The sequence below is a fragment of the Myotis davidii genome, unplaced genomic scaffold (genome assembly GCF_000327345.1).
Source record: "Myotis davidii unplaced genomic scaffold, ASM32734v1 scaffold37, whole genome shotgun sequence".
NCBI classification, from domain to species: Eukaryota; Metazoa; Chordata; class Mammalia; order Chiroptera; family Vespertilionidae; genus Myotis; species Myotis davidii.
In genome coordinates, this window is record NW_006289395.1 from 3,668,875 (window position 1) to 3,688,715 (window position 19,841).

Sequence of the window (19,841 nt, forward strand, 5' to 3'; positions counted from 1 at the left end):
TTGAGCAAACTCATTTTATGCATGTATCTGTCCAATTTTCCCAACACCATTTATTGAAGAGACTGTCTTGACTCCATTGTATGCTCTTGCCTCCATAGTCAAATATTAATTGAGCATAATGGCTTGGGTAGATTTCTGAGTTCTCTGTTTTGTTTCACTGATCTGTATGCCTGTTCTTGTGCCAGTACTAGGCTTTTTTGCTTACAATAGTTTTGTAATATAACTTGATATTGTGATCCCTCCAACTTTGTTCTTCTTTCTCAAGATTGTGTTGTGGATATTACACAATACAATCTATTCAGGGTTCCATATGAATTTTTGAAGTACTTATTCTAGATCTGTGAAATATGCTGTTGGTATTTTAATAGGAGCGCATTGAATCTGTAGAGTGCTTTAGATAGTATGGACATTTTAATTATGTTAATTCTGCCAATCCATGAACATGGTATATCTTCCTCTAGCTCTTTTATTCAATGTCCTGTAGTTTTCCGAGTACAAGTCTTTTACCTCCTTGGTTAAGTTTATTCCTAAGTATCTTAATTTTTTTGTTGCAATGGTAACTGGAATTATTTGTTTAATTTCTCTCTCTGGGGATTCATTATTGGTGTATAAAAATGCCATCGATTTCTGGGTGTTAATTTGTATCCTGCTACATTGCTGAATTTCTTTATTAAATCTAGTAGTTTTTTGGTGGAGTCTTTAGGGTTTTCTATGTACAGTATCATGTCATCAGTGAATAATGAGAGTTTTACTTCCTCCTTGCATCCCTGTTTTGATGTTTTCTTCTTGTCTGATTGCTGTAGCCAGCACTTCCCATACTAGTTGAATAAGAGTGGTGAAAGTGGACATCCACGTCTAGTTCCTGTTCTTGGGGGAAATGGTTTTAGTTTTTGCACATTGAATGTGATATTGGCTGTAGGTTTGTCATATATGACCTTTATTATATTGAGATAGGATTCCTCTATTCCCACTGTGCTGGCAGTTTTTATCAAAACTGGGTGTTGGGCCCTAACTGGTTTGGCTCAGTGGATAGAGTGTCGGCCTGTGGACTCAAGGGTCCCAGGTTCGATTCCGGTCAAGGGCATGTACCTTGGTTGCATGAGCATCCCCAGTAGGGCATGTGCAGGAGGCAGCTGATCGATGTTTCTCTCTCATAGATGTTTCTAACTCTCTATCCCTCTCCCTTCCTTTCTATAAAAAAATCAATAAAATATATTTTTAAAAATGGGTGTTGGATTTTGTCGAATTCTTTGTCTGCATCTATTGATATGATCATGTGACTTTTGTCTTTCAATTTGTGTATGTGATGTATCACATTTATTGATTTGAAAATATGTGTCAGCTTTGCATCCCTGGAATAAATCCCACCTGGTCATGGTGTATGATCTTTTTGATGTCTTTCTGGATCAGACTTGCTAATATTTTGTTGAGGATTTTATAGTCTGTACCTTTTGATTCCTGTTTAAAAACCTCTCCCAGCTTTGATATCATTAACATATTCTCTAATATTCTTTTCTAACAGATTAAAGTTTGATTTTTTTTATATTTCAGCCTCTAGTTCTCTTTGAATTATTAATTTTTTTGCATTTTCTTGTATTTGTATGTGTCTGGTATTTTTTTCTGAAGAAAGTTTTTCTATTGTTTCTTTGTCTCATTATTTTTAATGAGTTTTAGAGGAATGGCATAAAAAATCTCTACTCAAAAATATTGGCAAACCCTTAGGTAGCACTTAGTAGTATTGTTCTAAATGCTTTATATATAGTAACTCATTTAATCTTCTCAACAACCTATGAAATGGTTATTATTGTTGTTTCCCTTTTGCATTTGAGGAGACAGATGCATAAAGAAGTTGGAATCTTGTCATTGTGTCCAGAATGTGTTCTGCAACCAGTACCCATACTACCTCTGCAGAAATAGTTTTCAAAACCCTGGGGAGGTTGTTTCACCTCCTATGGGCTTGGTGTTTTATGAAGATGGTTTTGTTCCCTTTATTTTTTAAAATGGGATTTCACTAGAATATACTTAGATACTGGTCCTTCTAATATATAGTCTGATGCTTGATCCTTTTATTAATCTAAAAGGTAAAGTCTTCCATCAGAAAAAAATAAATTTTAATAATTTCATCTGAATTACCCCTTCTGACCCTCTTCTGAGAATATTATGTGAAATAGTAGCTTCTAGCCAGGCCTGTGTGGCTTGCTGGTTCAGCACTGACCTATGAACCAGGAGGCCATAGTTCGGTTCCTGGTCAGGGCACATGTCTAAGTTGCAGGTTCAGTCCCCAGTGCAGACGTGCAGGAGTCAGCCAATCAATGATTCCCTCTCATCATTGATGTTTCTATCTCTCTCTCCTTCTCCTTCTCCCTTCCTCTCTGAAATAAAATATATATATATACTAGTGGCCCAGTGCAAGGATTCGTGCACATTGAAAGGAAATTAATTAGAAGATGGTCTGGGACTGGGCGAGACAGGCCAGACACATCCTCGAGCCAACCTCCTGCAGTCTCTTCCTGGCGTCTGTGGAGTGAGCAGGGTCCCATTGGCCAGTGGGGTCCTTCAGCCTGGCCTGTGGGGATCAGGCCAAAATCAGCTCTCTGACATCCCGCGAGGGGTCCCAGAGTGCGAGAAGGTACTCTGCAAAGTTTCTGTCGTACAAAGTGTGGAATGCAAATGCAAGTGTGCAGTAAACCAGATTCAGGGCCAACAGTGCCCAAGCAACAGCATAACCTAATGCCAAAGGTGGAATCACGCAGCCCCAGGAGGATTCGGGCTCCCTCCTCTCTGGTTTTGGGGAGTGTCACCCGAGAGCCGCCATTGCCAAGTCACTGCAGCTCGACAGCTCCTGCATTAAGCATCTGCCCCCTGGTGGTCGGTGCACGTCATACCATTCGGACTGTTGGACACTTAGCATATTAGCCTTTTATATATATAGATTTTTTTAAAAAAGAAATAGTAGCTACCAGAGATGTCCTGCCCCTTCTTTTCTCCCTTGTTTCTGTCACTCTGTCCTTCATCCACCTCTCTCATTTGGGTTTTCTTCACCAGTTTCCTTCAGTATCCCCTCTGTTGTCCATAATGCAGCTCAGGTGAACGTTCCTGATCAGTCTGCTTCTCTCTGTGGCTGTGGATGTAATTTCACAGATGCAACGTTCTCTTAAGTCTTATTGAGATCACCGTTCAGATATTACCTAATTTTTCCTCCTGTTTCTTGTAGCAAATCTCCTTTACACAGAAACGTTCCCTCTCCTCCCTCAGGGCTGCCTTGCGATCAGAACCGCCAGCATCTCCTAGAACAAGCCTCCGACTTCTCTTTAGCCCTCGCCTGTCTCCTGTGGGCAACTGTGCTGTGACTTCCCGTGGTGGGGATGGTGAGGGGCAGTGGCAGACTGGAGGCTGTGCCGCTTTGTACAGTTCCGTTCAGGCGGTGGCGGGCACACTGTGCCACCCGAGGCCACACTTGTTACTGGTCAGGACCGCGTCCTTGCCTCTGATGTGACATGGGCGTGCTCTCGCTCAGTGCAGGGGTGCTCACACTCCGACCAGGGGTGCCCACAGAGCTCTTGCTCATTTCTTCCTGGAGGCCTGCTGGTTATATGGCTGTTTCTCTGCAAATGCACTTTGGGCAGTGTCTGCATTCCTTTGGCCTCCTGCCTCAGCACTTCCAGAAGGAGAATGACATGGTAGTTTGTGTTGTGGCGAAAGGATTCTGTGATCCCCTTCATTTCATTCACATCATCACCTGATGAACTCAGTGTATCACCAGGGCAGACTAGGGGCTGGCTCACCTCTCTCTGACTGTCCACTGTGCAGGCTCCACTTTTACCAGCCATTCTTCTCCTCACACTGCCCTTGCTCAGCTCTTTGGAGGACACAGGAGACATAAATCTTCTAGACTTTGACCTCCTGTATCCAGCGGAGGAGTGACCTGCTGCTAGTTCTCTCTAACATAATATTCATAAAGTGTGGTTCCCGGTCCTGGGTTATCAGCAGCATCACCTGAGAACTTGCTAGAAATGCACATGATCAGGCCTCATCTCTGACCTACTAAGGGAGGACTTCCGGTACTGGGACCCGGCAATCTGTGTGCATCCACGTAAGTCTGATGTGTTCATGTCTGAGGAGCCTGGCTTGAGCAAAAGCAGAAACTGCCACTGTGCCCTCCTCAGAAGTGTCCCCAGAGACGGCTTTGAAAAGGCTGAAGGCTCCCTGGAGAGTGGGGTGCTCACTGGCAGGCCCCTGGACATAGTTTCCATGGTTACTTTTCATTCATCTCAGTGATTTCAAAACTGATTTGACCATAAATTCTTTATTCCTGTCCAATGCTCTTGGTCCTGGCCCCTCAGCATCTCCTTCCTTTTATCAGTTCAAAACCTCATTCCTTGAAGCTCAATGCTTCTGAGCTCCAACTTCGCTGCACTTGTTCGTCTGCAGGCGGACTTCTGGCTCAGTGTGCCCACTGGGTCCCGGCTGACGTCTCAGAGAGGAGTCACCACGGTGCGCAGCAGGTCCCAGGGTGAGGTTCCAAGCGTATGAGTTGTGGAAAGACTGTGGACTTTGGCCCCAGTTTTTCCATCAATAAAATGGGGAAATAAATAATAATAGACAAGTTACCATGCAGTAGTGATACAAGTGTTAAACAAATAGCATATGTGAAGAATCTTTATAAATTGGATCATGCTACAACATGTTCATAATTATTGTGCAAAAAAATTAAGCTGTATGTCCAGCTGTCCCTCTGCCTGGCACATAGTAGGTGATCAGGAACTGTCAGTTTCCTTTCTTGACAGCACAGCCCAAAGCACTAGGGCAGAAGTCCCAAGGCCTTTTGTTCCAGCTGACAGATAAAGATGATTGTAAGTAGCACAGGCACCATTTTATGTTCCAGCTTCCTCCATATTGATTTGTTTATCAAAATTTTTATTTATAAGGAGCACAAAAATAAACCAGCGTAGATTCGGCAGGGTGTACCACAGGTTCTGAATTAATGAGATCCAAATTTATGAGGGTTCTGATTTATTACTTCCTTTCCTTACTCTGCTGTTGTCAGGAGATGGGATGGAGAGAAAGTGATTGCATTACAGGACAAGGGTCCCTCTGTCCCTGGGACTTGTAGCACACCCCTCCCCACAGCCCTTCCCTTCCACCTTCATTCCCTGATGAGGATGAGTTTCTCTAAGTACTACAGTCTGGTTTCTGGGGCTGTGATATGGCTTGGGATCTGGGCAGAAGCCTCTTAATTCAGCTCCAATAATTCTTCTCTTCTATAAAATTCTGGGCTGCAACCCCAGTATTTTATAGCAAGAGAGTTCCTCGTGGAAAGCTGTGTGCCCTGAGGAATGAGACACTTATTCAGAGTGGAGGGGCTGAGGGAAACAGCGGTACCGTTTCCTTATGCTCCTGATGCGCAGGAACAGTGGTTGCCAGAGTTGGTCCCTGGGCCCAGCAGCCAGCATCCCCAGGCAACTTGGTAGCAATGCAGAATCTCACGCCCCATCCCAGATGCACTAACCAGAAACTCCGGCAGGGCACTGGTAGTCTGTTTGAACATGGCCTCCTGGTTTTTCTGATCCACACTCAGGTTTGAGAACAGCTGATGTGGGAGAAAGAAGGGCAAGGGAGCATTAGGGAGCTGGGATCTTACATAGTGGGTGGTTCTGGCACCCACAAGGGTCCCAGCTGATGGTCCTTGAGCCCTTGGGAGTAAACTCACTTAGGCTGTGTCTCCATGGCTCCAGGACAGCGTTCTCCTTCCCCCTGGCACATGACAGCCACCTAAAGAGCTGCCCAGAAATGCGCTGCCCCAAGCCCAGGCCCCGCCAAATGAATCAGAACCCCAGAGGAGTGTCTAGATAGCCGTGTTTGTAAAAACTTCCATATGATTCCGACCTGCACCCAAGTTTGAGATCTGCTAATGCACAAGGTGCTCTGCTAAGAAAAAGTATGGTCTTGGTTGCCTTTACACTAGTCACACATGTTTCTATTAGAAATTTATTTTACCTATTTAAATGATAAAAGTTACATACTCGTTATAGAAAAAACAACTTGGGAAATATAGAAACATTGAAAGGAGAGAAGTTGTGTTCCAACTACCTGAAGACAGTTATCAGTACCAGATGTATTATCTTTCAGCCTTTTTCTTTTTAATGCACTGGTGGGAATTTTCTATAGCTTTGTGATTATCCTATATAATAAAAGCCTAATATGCAAATTGTCCCCTCGACTGAAAGTTTGACCGGGAGTTAAACCAAGGGATGGGGCCGGCTGGCCAACTGTGGGAAGGGAGGCCCCAGCCAGCGGCGGCAGGCAGCCAGGGGAAGGGAGGCCCAGGCCGGGAGCCAGCAGCCAGCAGCTGCTAGGGACATTACCCATGCACAGATTTCGTGCACTGGGCCTCTAGTATTTAATATAGGGTGTCCTGTCTTTCTTCACAGTGTCTGCATTTCAAGCGTATTGCAAATGTCAGAGCAGAACATTAACTCTCCTGCTCTTTTAATTTCTTCTTCCAGAATCCTAGCCTGCCTCAGTCTTTCCTCACACCACCCAGGTAGATGGATGCACTAGGCTGTGAGGGATAGATCTTGTTGCAGAAATTCAGGACAGGCCAGCACAGAACTCTTTCTCCAGTGTTTCAGGACCCATTCTACTCGCCAGGTTCGGTGATGCTGGGCTCGAGGCTGTGTGGTTCCATAGGATGTGCTATGACTCGTAAACATACACATACACAGAGCCATCCCGATCAGACCCCCTGCCTCCATGCTTTGGGAAGAAAGAAAACAAACGAATAAGGCAAGACAAAGAAGGAAGGAAGCTGAGGCAAAGGAGAGGATGGTAGGGCAAATAGACCGATGTCTGGTGTGCTCAGGCAGAAATGCCGAAACCAAGCCACGTGTCTCTCTACCCACTCTGCTTTCAACTCTCAGTGTGACCTTCCCAGAATGTCTTTCGTTATTGCCATATTACTATATATTTATATGATGAAATATATTATATATTTTATTATATATTTACATATACATTTGTAAAAGTATATGTATGTATTTTTTTCTTGACTGCTGCTACCTCTGCCTTAGCCGCTGGCTGGACATTCAGTGCAGCGCTGCTGCTGGTGAGCTGGTCCTTGTGGTGTCATGGATGCGCAGGTAATTGTGCCCCGTCTTCTTGCAGGACATTATGGGAAGGATGCTTACCGAAGTGGAGGAGCTGATCTCCATAACTTCATCTCATCCGGATTTGTCACATTAGGAAGAGGACACACGAAGGGTACAGTGGAAACCATTTTTTACTAAAATACAGAGGTGGCCTAGGGACCCCGATCTGAAACGCGAAGATGGTGTGGAGGCCAGAGGCCTGTTGGGACAGGAGAGTGTGGGGTGGTTCCACTGCAGCTTGTTCTGGTGACAGGCGTGGCTCTGACAGGAGTGACTGTAGAGGGCAATGATAGACTTGCAAGAGACATCCACCCCGCTCCACCGTGGTGTGGAGCAGGACACAGAGGCCGATGGCTCCCGGTGGGGGACCGCAGGCGGTGCAGTGGGAAACACTGCCGTGGATGTGGCAGCATTTGCAAAGCATTCGTTGTCTTCTTGGCTATTACTCCTTTTTTTTTTCAAAGCCACATTTTATAACCTGTTGTCCATGCTCTGTACCGTGGGTTTCGAAGCCAGCATGCATGTCGAGTCGCCACGTCCTCGGTGTCCCTCTGTAAACTCTCTATGGCGCGCACACCACGGTGGAGGTTCCAGACCTTCAAGCCGCAAGATGACAGCTAATGTAGCCTTTCTGCCGAGCTGCTTTAGGACCTCGCGGGCAGCTTGCAGAGCATCTGTGCGGGGTCCGGCTCCTCGATTCTGTCTTTCGTTTAAGCCGAGTCCTGCTAGTGTTGTGAGCATTCTGTCACTCCAAGAGCACCTTCCCCACACCTGTGCACTGTTACAGATCAACTGTGAGCTTGCCGTAGGGATGGCATATCCCTGTCTCCCTCTGAAATATGTGTCTGTGTTAAGTGTGAGTGAACCAGGACTTTGCAATATTTTCTTACATTCCATGCACCTACTTTTTAAATTCCCTCTGTGATGTCTGTTCCTCCTGTAGAGAAAATAATCTGTATCTGTGTATGTATTTTCTGTTGTGTCTATTTGTGTCTAAATAAAGTTTATTGAGGATACGGGTGGCATTCGTGGCTAATAAGAGTTGCAGAATCAAATTGGGACCAGCTGGCTCCGGAAGCGGAAAGGGGCTGCACAGTTAACCAGTGAGAGACACAATCCTGGTCGTCCCATATCAACTCAAACCTGGGCTGGCCCACCGCCATGCCATCTCCTTTGTGATAATTATCTGCCGCTGTGACACAAATCACTCCAACAGGTAGCATTTTAAAAGAATAGCAAACATTTGTTAGCGCACATAGCTCCTGCGGTTCAGGGATTTGGGAGCACCTGAGCCGGGTGCTCCTGCCTTGGGGTCTCATGAGGTTGCAGTCGGGGTTTCTGAACTGCAGTGGTTTCCCATCCTTCCCCCCACTCCTTGTAGGTGATCCACCCTGAAACACCAATCAATCAATAGAACTCATGTTATATATACTTACGGCTTTGGGTTCACACATTCATTCAACAAATATTTCATGAGGCTTGCATGAGCTAAGCAGTCTTCAGAAGTAAACCAAATAGAATCTGTTCTTATGGAGCTTATCATCCATTGGGGGAAGCAGGCAGAATTAGTTCCTGATGACAAGTGCGGGGAGGCAGAGAGTTGTGAGGTGGGAAGCCACAGGGGTCAGAGAAGGCCTCTCAGATGAGGTAGTGATGAGCAGAGAGCAGCATCCTAGGCGGAGGCGACAGGGAGGCCCTGAGGTAGAAGCTTTCTCATGGCGTCAGGAAGTAGGAGGGAGGCCAGTGTGAGCAGCAAGGGTCCAAGAGGCCGAGAGGATGAAATGGGACCAGAGCTACAGGGGAGCGGGATCATGCATTTCTCAGGCTGTGGACATAAGCCTGCTTTCTAATTAACTGGACCTCCATCACAGCAACATAAAGCTCATTCTCTATGGCTACCTGTCCATTAGGTCACTGTCACCTAGGACATCCAGGGGGCTTACCCTGCCCGTGTGTGGAGGCTTTGCTGTGGCTACTATCATCTCCCCATCTTACCTTGGCCTTACCCTGTCCATCTGTGAATACATGGCCTGAACTCCCCGTGTCCATTGCTTGTCCATGACCTCTACCAGGTCTTCTCCATTCTCTGCCACCCTAAGTCCTCTGAAACCACCTCTTCCCAGGAATGTACCTTTCATGTATTTTCCTACTTAGATAGTAACCAAAGTTTCATGAGCAAACAGACGTGGGGGTGGGGGCTGTCCAGGGGCAGAGGGGTCTGCTTTGGAAATGAGGATTCTCTTCGAATGTCAGGGCCTCCTTAGTCCCCATGCAACCTAGAGCTCTGGTAAAGGCCGAAGCTCCATTCTCCCTTCATTCACAGCCAACCAAGTTCAACTCTGAGCAGCACCTGGAAGCACACCCACCCCATGTAAATACTTTGGGGAGGGACCACTCAGAGACCTGGAGCATAGCACCTGTCTCTATCGTGGGAGTTTATTCTCTTCTCTTCCATTCCATTTCTTCCTTTCCTTACCCTTTTCTCTCAATTCCAGTCGCCGCCTTTTTCTGGTCCCTCTTCCTTTATTCCTTTTTTTTCCTTCTTTTTTCCTACATTTGCCTAAGGCCTTCTGGTGACACATGGTCATTGTGTAGACCTCGCATAACTCTCAGAACTAATGGGGTAGCCAGCACGTGCTTTTGAAGTTAATTGCCCCACCAACCTACCTCACGGAATTTAACGTGCGTTTCGAATGGGACTGATTTTCTGAGAACCGAGCATGGGTGCTCCCTGCTCTAAATGGCATTGGTAGCCTTCATAGGGAGCTGGAATGTTCCATCACATGGGCCCAGAAGCATTACAGAGACAGGTGTGTGCTCCAGCTTCAGTGAGGACTCCTCCAACCTCAGAGAACTGTGGTCATCCCCATGTTCCAGGTGAAAAACTGAAGCCCAAGTAGGTGAGTTCACTGGCCCGGCCAGCATCCAACAGTTAGCTCTGTTCCCTTCCGAATTCCGGAGGCTGTGTCCCAGCCCCGGGGATCGTGCCTCCTGACAGTGGGAGGAACCGAGGCGGAACCTGGGCTGTGGCTCAGTGGAACCACACATTGGGGAGCGCAGTGACCGAATGCCGCCTTCATCAGAGGTACATTTTACAAGACAGGACGTGATGAAAGGAGGCGGACCAAGTAGAGCACCAGCACCCTATCTGCGGGGCCTCTCCCTTCAGAAAGGAGGCGCATGGCCCTGTAATAGTTTTTCAGGGTCTGTCTACACTGCAGAGGCCCTAGTCTACTTAGGCAGTGTGGTCAAAATCTTTCAGGCAGGTGGTGTTTTTCCTTGAGTCTGGTAGAAAGACCCAGAAATCTTTCCAGAAGCCCCTTAACAACAACAGTGCTAACCCCAGTAACCACCCTAGTGAGTCCCAGGCCTGGGCCGTGGCAGCAAGCATGCACATGCTCACTGCAGCTGTCCTCTGCACGCAGCTTGCAGTGGCTGTGACGTGCTGGGTTCCGTACATGCTGGGTTCTGCTCGCCTTCTGGCATTTTTCCCTGTTCACTGGGTCCTTTCCACCATCCCAGGGGCCAGGGAGAGGGGTGTGTCTATGTATGAGAAAGAGGGGGAGAGGGGATGTGTCTACGTATGAGATAGAAGGGAAAAGGGATCCCAAAGCCTTTGCTAAAAGGCAGGAGCTCCAAAGTGGTTGCCCCTTTGTAGAAGGTACACGCCGTGGCCCATGTAGGCATTCGTTTTCCGTGAGCATCTGCTCTGTGCCAGCCACTGTTCCAGGCGCTGAGGACACAGCAGACAATAGGAGGTCATAGAAGACAAGCAAGAAGTATGTTGGGATGCAATTGAGGACTGTGGAGCAAAATGAGGTGGGGAAAGGGAGGGAGGGTTTGCAGTTTTTAAAGGAGCATCCAGAAGACTTTAGGAAAAGGTGACATTTGAGCAAAGTCAAAGGCGATGAAGGATGGAGTCAGCTGGATTTCTGGGAAGGGTCTCCCAGGCCGAGGGAGCAGGGATGCAGTGCCCACCTGGCTTGCATGGGGACAGCTGCGAGACTGGAGCAGCGGAGCTGAGAGAGCTGTGGGCTGAGGTCAGAGTGTGGCCTCTGGGGCCATTTAAGGATCTGTTTTCCACTCTGGGCCACAGGACACACAAAATGTTTTTCGCCTGAGGCATTAGACAGATGGAAGACTGTGGGAGGGACGGGGTTTAGGCAGAAGTTGAGGACGAGGTCAACTCACTCTGGCTTCATATTAAGTTTTAGATGCTTATTAATAATCTACATGGAAACGTCAAGTTCAGGGAGATGTCCTAGCTAGAATATAAATGTGGGAGTTTACCGGGCATGAAGCCAGGAGACTGGGAGACATCAGCTAGGGAGGGAGTGTTACTTTCCGGGTAAGCAAAGGCTCGAGAAGGGAGCCCCTGGCACCTTAACATGGAGAAGTTGGGGCGATGAGGAGGGACCTACAGAGGGGACTGCGGGTGAGAAAAGCGTGGCAGCGTGGAGCCTTGGAAATGAAGTGGAAAACACACAAGTGTTTCCAAGGGAGAGAGTGAGCAATTGTACGCCGTCGAGAGGCTCGGTGAGATGAGCCAGCAGTGACCTCTGGGTGTAACCTGGAGGTCACTGGTGACTATGGCAAGAGCTGTTGTGGGTGGGAGTGCAGCAGTCTGCCCGGCTGAGGCAGGAGAGAATGGGGGATGTCTGGGGTGCGCTTCTCCAAGGTCTGGGCAAACTGAGTAGTGGGGAGGGGTGCTCACTGTGCCAGCCTCTCAATTGGGGGGTATTTTGAAATGTTCATAATAAAAAGTATAAAAAATGAGAGTGGAAGAAGAGGGATAGGGGACTGCAGGTACAGTCTTTAGAGTTTTAATGTAAAGGAGAGTAGAGAATGAAGGCAGTGGCTGGAAGGGAGTGTGATGGAAAAAGAGATGTGTTTGTTTGTTGTTAAGACAGGAGAAATCACAGTATATCTGTATGTACAGGGATGACCCAGGAAAGAAGGGAAAAGTGAGCATGCCTTTTCTCCAGCCCCATTGCTACTTCCAAGCCCGTGCACCCCCGGGCGTATGCTCCCCTCCCACGGCCAGTTGTCTGGGCACTGCCATGGCTGTGTGTGGTACAGGGTTCGAAATCAGGTTTTCTCTTCTAGAGAGGAAAGAACCAGTGCGTGGGCTTCCACAGAAGTGCAGGCTGCCACCCACACGAGGTATCTGAGCAAGACCCGCAGACCATCCTGTGGATGTAACCAGGAGACCCAGAGCCATTTGGCTAAAGAAACCCAGCTTAGATATTTTCACACTCTGGGGAACCAAGAAGTGGGCTTGACTAAACCAAGGTGTTTAAAGGCTGGACTCCAGGTAAAATGCAGAACCCAGAGGCGTCCGGTCCCCATGGCAACAGTGAGCTGGGAAGCAAGAGAAGGAAGGCTGGGCCTGGCTTGCTTGAGCTTGGCCTCTGAGAAGCCGAACCACCCAAACCGCTGGGAGCATTCTTTCCTGTGCCCTCTCCATGGGCCAGGGGAGGGCAGGGGGCCATGGGAATCAAGCAGAGAGCTTGTGGGTTCTGGGCTGAGGGCGCCCAAGGTGTAAGGCCTGCTGGTCTGCATATGTGGGGCGGCTCCCTTCGTCACCTCCGTGCCCACCCACTCCTGATTAATGGCTAAATCTCAAGAACAAGGCATGACTCCGTGTGCTCAGAGTTACTCAGCGGTATTTCTCATGCTCCAGGCCAGCACGTGCAGTCTGCCCCTCAGCCCTACACGCAGGAACCTATGTGGCATCAGTGGGAATTACCTATTTTGTTAGAATTGAGTCAAAATCACAAGGTGTCTTACTGGTTAGAATGGATTGCAGCAGAAGCAAAAACAGGTCTGCATTACTGTTAAGTCCGATGCTTACCCAGTGAATCCCTTTCTCTACGTAACTGCTGTTCAAACAAAATAAAAGGAAATAAGTCAAAAGAAAACCCAGTGTGATACCTTTGAGAGCTTCAACGTTGGATACTTATGTTTGCAATCTCAACAGTTTTGCTTAAAGGCAGCTGTTCTACAAAAACCCCTTTCCCAGGTCAACCCTCCTAACAGGGCCACCCCTGACCTCTCGGGAAGCAGCAAGGGCGCTGGCCCAGGACCCTGTCTCCGCCTAGATTAGTGGTGGCAGCAGTTAAACCTCACAGCTCGATCTGAGGAGCATGGCGCTCTGGGCTCACTTCCTAAGCCACCTGAGAGCCCACCTCCAAGCTAGGACCACCCGATGTGCCATTGGGAGACCACCCGAGGCACCAAGGAAGATGGCCCACAAGCTTTCCACACCTTCTCATGGCAGTGCTTGGGTTGAAATGGCACACTGATGGGTGATGTGGTATCTAAGCCATCAGCCACTCTCACTACCTGGGTGAATGGTAACACAGAACAACGTGCCCATCCATCAGGCCATTTGCTGAGTGTTGGACCATGCATGTCCCAGTTTAATGCTAGGTTGTGGGCCTCCTGCCCTTGGCCCATGGAGGGTGCTGGCACGGACCACTGGGACAGTCCGCTGGGCCGGATGTAAGGAGAGGGGAGCTGGTACAGGGCAGAGGAGATGGGTCAAGAGGCACTGTAAGTCTCCTTGCCTTGGGAAGTTTCAACTTTTACCCAAAAGTTTGAGAACTTTTTAGGGATGTTCTCAAAATAGGAGTAAGCCAGGTACACGCAGACCTTCCCTAGGCTCCAGCAGTGTGGCAGAGAGAAGTCGTTTTGGTATGCTGAGATCAGGAAACATCCCTCCTCAGCTTCTGCCAGCCTGACTCCTCCTCTGCTCAGGTGGGAGTGGGAAGCACACAGGAAGCCTTCAGCACCATGTCACCGGGTCTCTCTAATCCTCCTGGCGAGGGTAGAGGATCAAGTTGGTCTCCCAGAGGCTGGCTGGCCCCGCCAGAGGTCGAGCACTCAGAGCTCTGCTCTTCTCCTCCAGTTGCTCACTGGTGCAGGGGCTGAGCTGTCTGCTGCCATGACCCCTGGCTCAAGTTGGCCCCTGGGGAGGTTTGTGGCCAGTACAGTCTCTTCCTGGCATTGTTCTTGGCATTGACCAGTCATCCAAGTTGGGAATCTCCCCTTCCCATGAGCCACCCTTGGCATTGCTTTCCTCATTCTCTGCTGCTCACTGCCAAGTCTCAGAAACCCTGACAGCTAAGCTCTGTGCTGTCAAGTCCGGGAAGGTGGTGGGAATGCCATCGCTATGCCAGCTGAGTCCGTGGCCAGGGGAAGACGGTCTCTCCATCAGCAGTTGCCAGGATTTCATGGTGACCTAGACATGGGACAAAATACTGATGTTCTCGGGTTCTTGGGGCTCCAGTGCCTGGAACACAACAGTAGAATTCCGAGTCTCTGCTTTGTGGAGATGATGTAGCAGAATAAAGAAATCCAGGTCCTTCCTGCCTGGAGACATGCCTCAGCCTCAGCCTTACCCCCCTCCAAATAGTGATGCTGACCTCCCTTCCTCACTCGGTGGTTGGAGAAGAGGAAAAAGGGTGAGAAGAGGGGCCCTTGGAATCAGACATGCTCGCTCACTCCTGGCTCTACCACTCGCTAGCTGTGCAACTTTGACCTTTATATATAAAATATGACATTTATATATAAAATAATGTAGTAGTAACACCTACTCACAGGTCTAGCATGGAACTGTGTAAGATAATGCACCAGAGCACCAGGCACTCAGGGGCAGCTCTTCCTGTCATGCACAGCTCCCGAGAGCTGTAGGACCTCATTACTCAGGGTGACACTGGGCCTGCAGCGTGGCCATCCCAGGAGCTAGTGAGACATGGAGGCTCTTGGGCCCCAACCTGACCCAGCGGAAGTAGAATCTGCATTTTCACAAGATCTCCAGGTAACTCATATGCACATTACAGTTTGTGCAATCAGCTATAGAAGAAGTTTGCTTTAAGTGTGGTTCCTCGGTGGTCTTCAAGGTCACTTCCATTTCTGAGATTCATTTGCCATAAAGCCTCCTTTGACATGTAGCTGAGGAGGGAAGAAATCATTTGAGGAGGAATACTGAACCCTGAGGGGTGATACTAGCAGACCCTTTAAGACTCCAGTGGCCCATCCCAGGTGTCAGAATCATGGAATCTTGTCTGTTTCAATAAAACTGAAGTATCTGTTGAGCGAAGGTAAGTGAGACAATGGCTGCCTTTAAAGAAGCCAGGTGGTACGGTTCCTGCCAAGTAAATGGGAAGTTCCATGAAGTAGATCCTAAGAACAGCCAGGGGGCCTAAAGGAGAGAACATTTCCTCTGAGTGGTGGGGCCCTGAATGGCCTCCGACAGGAGACAGGATCAAGAGGGTTCCTGCAGCAAGAAAGAATGTGACGAGCCAAGAGTGTCTGTGTGGGCATTTCAGAAGGGGTGCCTCCTGCACAAAGATGTGGAAGTAGAAATGCCCGTGTGATGGGGGCATCAAATTCCTGTGGGAGGTGCAGGAAAGTGATGAGGCTTCAGGACCCCTGTAAGGGGCAGTAGGAGCTGGCAAGGTGAGTTGGAGGTAGTGTCCTGAATCCTCCCAGGCACACAGTAGGGGCAGAATTCAAAATCCTAGTTGACTACCATCTTTGTACTCTTCTGCTTTTAAGAATAAAACGGACACATGAAAAGCTGGCCTCTATATAAGGCTGACTCCATGGGCAGAGGTGGACATAGCCAACGTATGGTCAACTCCTGGTATCTGTTCCCCCCACTGAGGTGTCCTCCCTCACAGGAATCCTGTGGAACTCAGGCTGCAGAGCTGAAGGGAGTTGAGTGGACACATTGGTTCAGTGCTGAGCTGTGTCTCAGACATGGACTTTCTGACTTGTGGTATTGATATTGTGTCAGGCCTCGATTCCCTTGTATAAATCAGAGCATGGAAGGTGAATAAGACTTTTTGTTCTCTAATATTCTGGGGTTGTTTCAGGATAAGACACCTAAATGCAGAGCTACAGAGAAGAATGAGGCAGGCAGCTTTTCTCACACTGGAAGGCTTTGAGTTCAACACCCCCATGTGTTCTCAGAGTGGCCTGCTCTACTCACACTCTGAGATACTTGCGAGAGGTTCTCCAGGTGTGTTCAGGGCTCAGTATTCCTGGCACAAGCTGTTTCTTCTGTCTGGAATGTTCTCCTTTGTCCTTTGTCCTCAGTATTCCTCCTCAAATGATTTCTTCACTCCTCAGGCGATTTTTTTCCCGAGGTTAGCAGCAGATTGCTCATAGTTCATACCTGAAGGCCCTTCCACTAGCAATGCATAAGTGTGCGCCTTGGGTTCAGAGAGCCAGAGCTTATGACGTATTCATTACTTGGATAGGATTGATGTTCGATTCTTGTTCTCTTCATCTGCTTCCCAGTGAATCATTTTGGTTTTAACCCTGGGGAAGTAATTTGGGGAAGCATAATAATTTTCTGGTTTTTGTTTTTAACTAAGAGCAATTGAGTGCAGATGCCTGATCTCTGAATCTATTCAACTGAAATAGAGGGGGCTGTGGCATGGATGCCAGCTATGCCCAGATCGGATCTTGGCTAATTTGACAGAAGCTTATGTTCAGGCTAATGAAGGTGTGGGTCCCTCAACAGATGGCACCCCTAGCTACTCAGATGCTCAAGTAGAACCCTACATGCTGTCCTTAACATCTTCCTTTCCCTCACCACCCACATCCAAGATAGTTACCATTCCATTCCATTCTCTTGACCTTGCCCACTGCTTGCCCCCTTCTTAGCCAGTCTCACAATCCACAACTCTCTCCCATCCCATCTAGACAACTTGCAAAGACCTCCTACAAAGAGTTTCATTCTTGCTCCCAACATCCTGTCCCTTACTGAGCAGCCAGAATGGTCTAACTTATTCTAACTTAATTTAACCTGACAGAATCCAGTTTACCTAATCTGACCTAAAGCTAAGATCTGCCGTCACCTCTGCTTTATTAAACCTCAGAGGCTCTCTACTGGAGCCAGCGTCTTAAATACGAACCCTCAGTCTTTGGAATGGAGCTCACCCATGATAGAAATACTAGCTGAGTTCAAACTCTTAGATAATAACCTGTGTATACTCTCCTTCCCTTATCTGCTTGGCTGTTGACATGAGTCAGGAGCAAAGCAAATACGTGGCATGCAAGGTCTGTACCATCTGGTCCCTGCTTACTGCCGGAGCCTCTTAGGATACGGTTCTCCTTGTTCAATGCACTCTGGCCAAAATTGGTTTGCTTTCTATGCTACCCTTCTTAGGAACTTGGCACAAGCTGTTTCTTCTGTCTGGAATGTTCTCCTTTGTCCTTAACATACCAATCTACTCATTGTTCAGGTCCTGATTTGAATTTCCCTTGTTTGAATAAGTCTGTTTTGCCCTTCACGTGGAAATTGGGTCTTCCATTATGTTTTCTAATTGCACCCTTACTATATATTTTCCCATACTCTTCAAAAAATATTTGTAGTTTGTGTGGTTTCTTGCCTGATATCTGTCTTTGCCTCTAGCTATGTGAGCAGGGACCACATCTGAGTATACTTACCACTGTGCTCCTTGTGGCTGGCACAGTCTTCAGTGGGTGTTTGTGAATGAATGAGTGAGGAATGAATGAATTGAAGACACAACACTAAACTTGGAGTCAAGAAACTTGACAAGTTGTTGCAGTTGAATGTGGTCTTGGTAAGATTGCTTCACCTCTCTGGGTTTGTATCTCCCTCCCTATATACTTTTCTACAAGGTGCTCCCTAGTCCTGATGCTCCAGGACATGAGCATGTGTATTTTCTGGGTATTACTCATTATTTGACCAGTGAATACAACTATTGTTTACTACTACTCTTTTTTAAAAAAAATACAGATGTTTTTATTGATTTCAGAGGGGGAAGGGAGAGGGAGAGAGAGATAGAAACATCAATGATAAGAGAGAATCATTGACCAGCTGCCTCTTGCACACCCCTTACTGGGGATCGAGCCTGCAGCCAGGGCATGTGCCCTTGACAGGAATTGAACCCGGGACCCTTCAGTCCACAGGCCGACATTCTATCCACTGAGACAAACTAGCTAGGGCTATTAGTTTATATCTCTCAAATGTTTTTTATTGAGAAATAATCTCAGACTTACATAAGTTATAAAAATAGTACAAACATTCCTGTATACCTTTCAAATTCTTCAAATTTTAACATGTCATTACATTTGTTTTATCATCGTCTTTCTTTGTCCTGTTCTCTCTCTATGTGTGTGTGTTTACATGTTATATGTATATGTAAACATACATATGTACATTTTATTTTTTTCTAAAAACCATGTAATTGCTTTTTTAATATTTGAGAATAAGTTGCAGATATGATGGCCCTTTACCCCTAAATGCTTAAGTGTGTATTTCATAATATCAAGGACATTCTCTTACATATTCTCAGTATGATTATCAAAATCAGAAAATTAACATTGGTAAAATACCATTACCTAAATTTTTATTCAAATGCATCACTAATGTCCTTTATAGCAAAAGGAAAATGCTTTTATTGGCTCAGGCTCACATGCTCTTAGGTTTATTTCTAAGTGTTTGATCATCACGGTTGCTATTTTTAATTGGGGTTTCTTTACCATTATGACCATTGACTGGTTATGTTTGTGAATACTAAGGCCATTGACTTCTGTGTGTTAATTATATATACTGCTGTCATCATTGATGTTCCAGGTACGCTACCATATCATATACAGATAGAGGTTGTTTTGCTTCTTCTTTACCTTTGTGCTTTTAATTGGTTTCTCTTGTCTGATTGCATTGGCTTAATACTACTAGTGCTATGTTCAATAGTAACAGAGATAGCGGGCATCTTCATTCTTTTTCTGATGTTAGTGAAAATGTTCTATAGCTTTCTCATTACTGTCTTTAAGACCAAAGTAGATAGGTAGGTAGGTATATAGATAGATAGACAGACAGGTGGACAGATATGTAGATATATGTTTATTCAGATTAATTCGCATTTAAAAAGTATCCCTCATTTCGTATTTTCTTGAGCTTTATAAAAATCAGGAATGAGTATTAAATTTTGTCAGATGCTTTTTTGGTATCTATGGAGATAATCAATGATTTTTTCCTTGGATCTATTAATATTGTAAATTAATGGCTATCCTAACATTGACTCAGGTTTGCATTCCTGAAATAAATCTCACTTGGTCATGTTGTATTCATTTTTTAATATGGCATTAGATTATATTTGTTAATGTTTCCTTTAGTATTTTGTATCAATAGTCTCTTTCTTGTGCTATTGCTCTCATGTTTAGTATCCATGTTACACTTGTTTTACTAAAGAAATTGGGAATTTTCTTCATTTTCAATACTCTGGAATCATGTGTTCAACATTGGGTTTATCTGTTCTTTCAAGACTTGAAATAATTCTCCTATAAAATCATCATGGCCTAATGATTTTGGAGGCTAGTTTATTAATAACTTTCACTACAAGATATGTATTTTTTTGTTATTTAATTAATTTTTAAAATTTTGAATTTAAGTTTGTTGTATGGTGTGTGTTTTTTTCCTAGTAGTTACCTTTGTATTTAATGTTTAATGCTACTTAGTCCGACATGTTTATATTTAACCTTTTTCATCTGGCTTATCAGTTTTTATTAAATTCTTTAACTTAAACCTTTTGTCTATACAATAATCAGTATAGTTATTCTACTTTACCCCCTCCCCCCATTTTTCAGTTGCATTACTTCTACTTTGGCACATATAGCTTCTGTACTTTAGTAATCAGCCCTCCAAACTAT

The 19,841-nt window shown here is 46.3% G+C and overlaps 1 protein-coding gene across 1 annotated transcript in view; it reads left to right on the top strand.

Annotated features, from left to right (window-relative positions):
* SHISA6 (shisa family member 6) overlaps positions 1–19,841 on the top strand; it is a gene marked incomplete at its 5' end in the record, with an annotated part of 302,789 nt that overhangs the window by 135,412 nt on the left and 147,536 nt on the right. Inside the window, one exon of the mRNA XM_006761731.2 lies at positions 7,165–7,260. Coding sequence (XP_006761794.1) covers positions 7,165–7,260 — 96 coding nt within the window. The remainder of the gene's footprint in view (positions 1–7,164; positions 7,261–19,841) is intronic.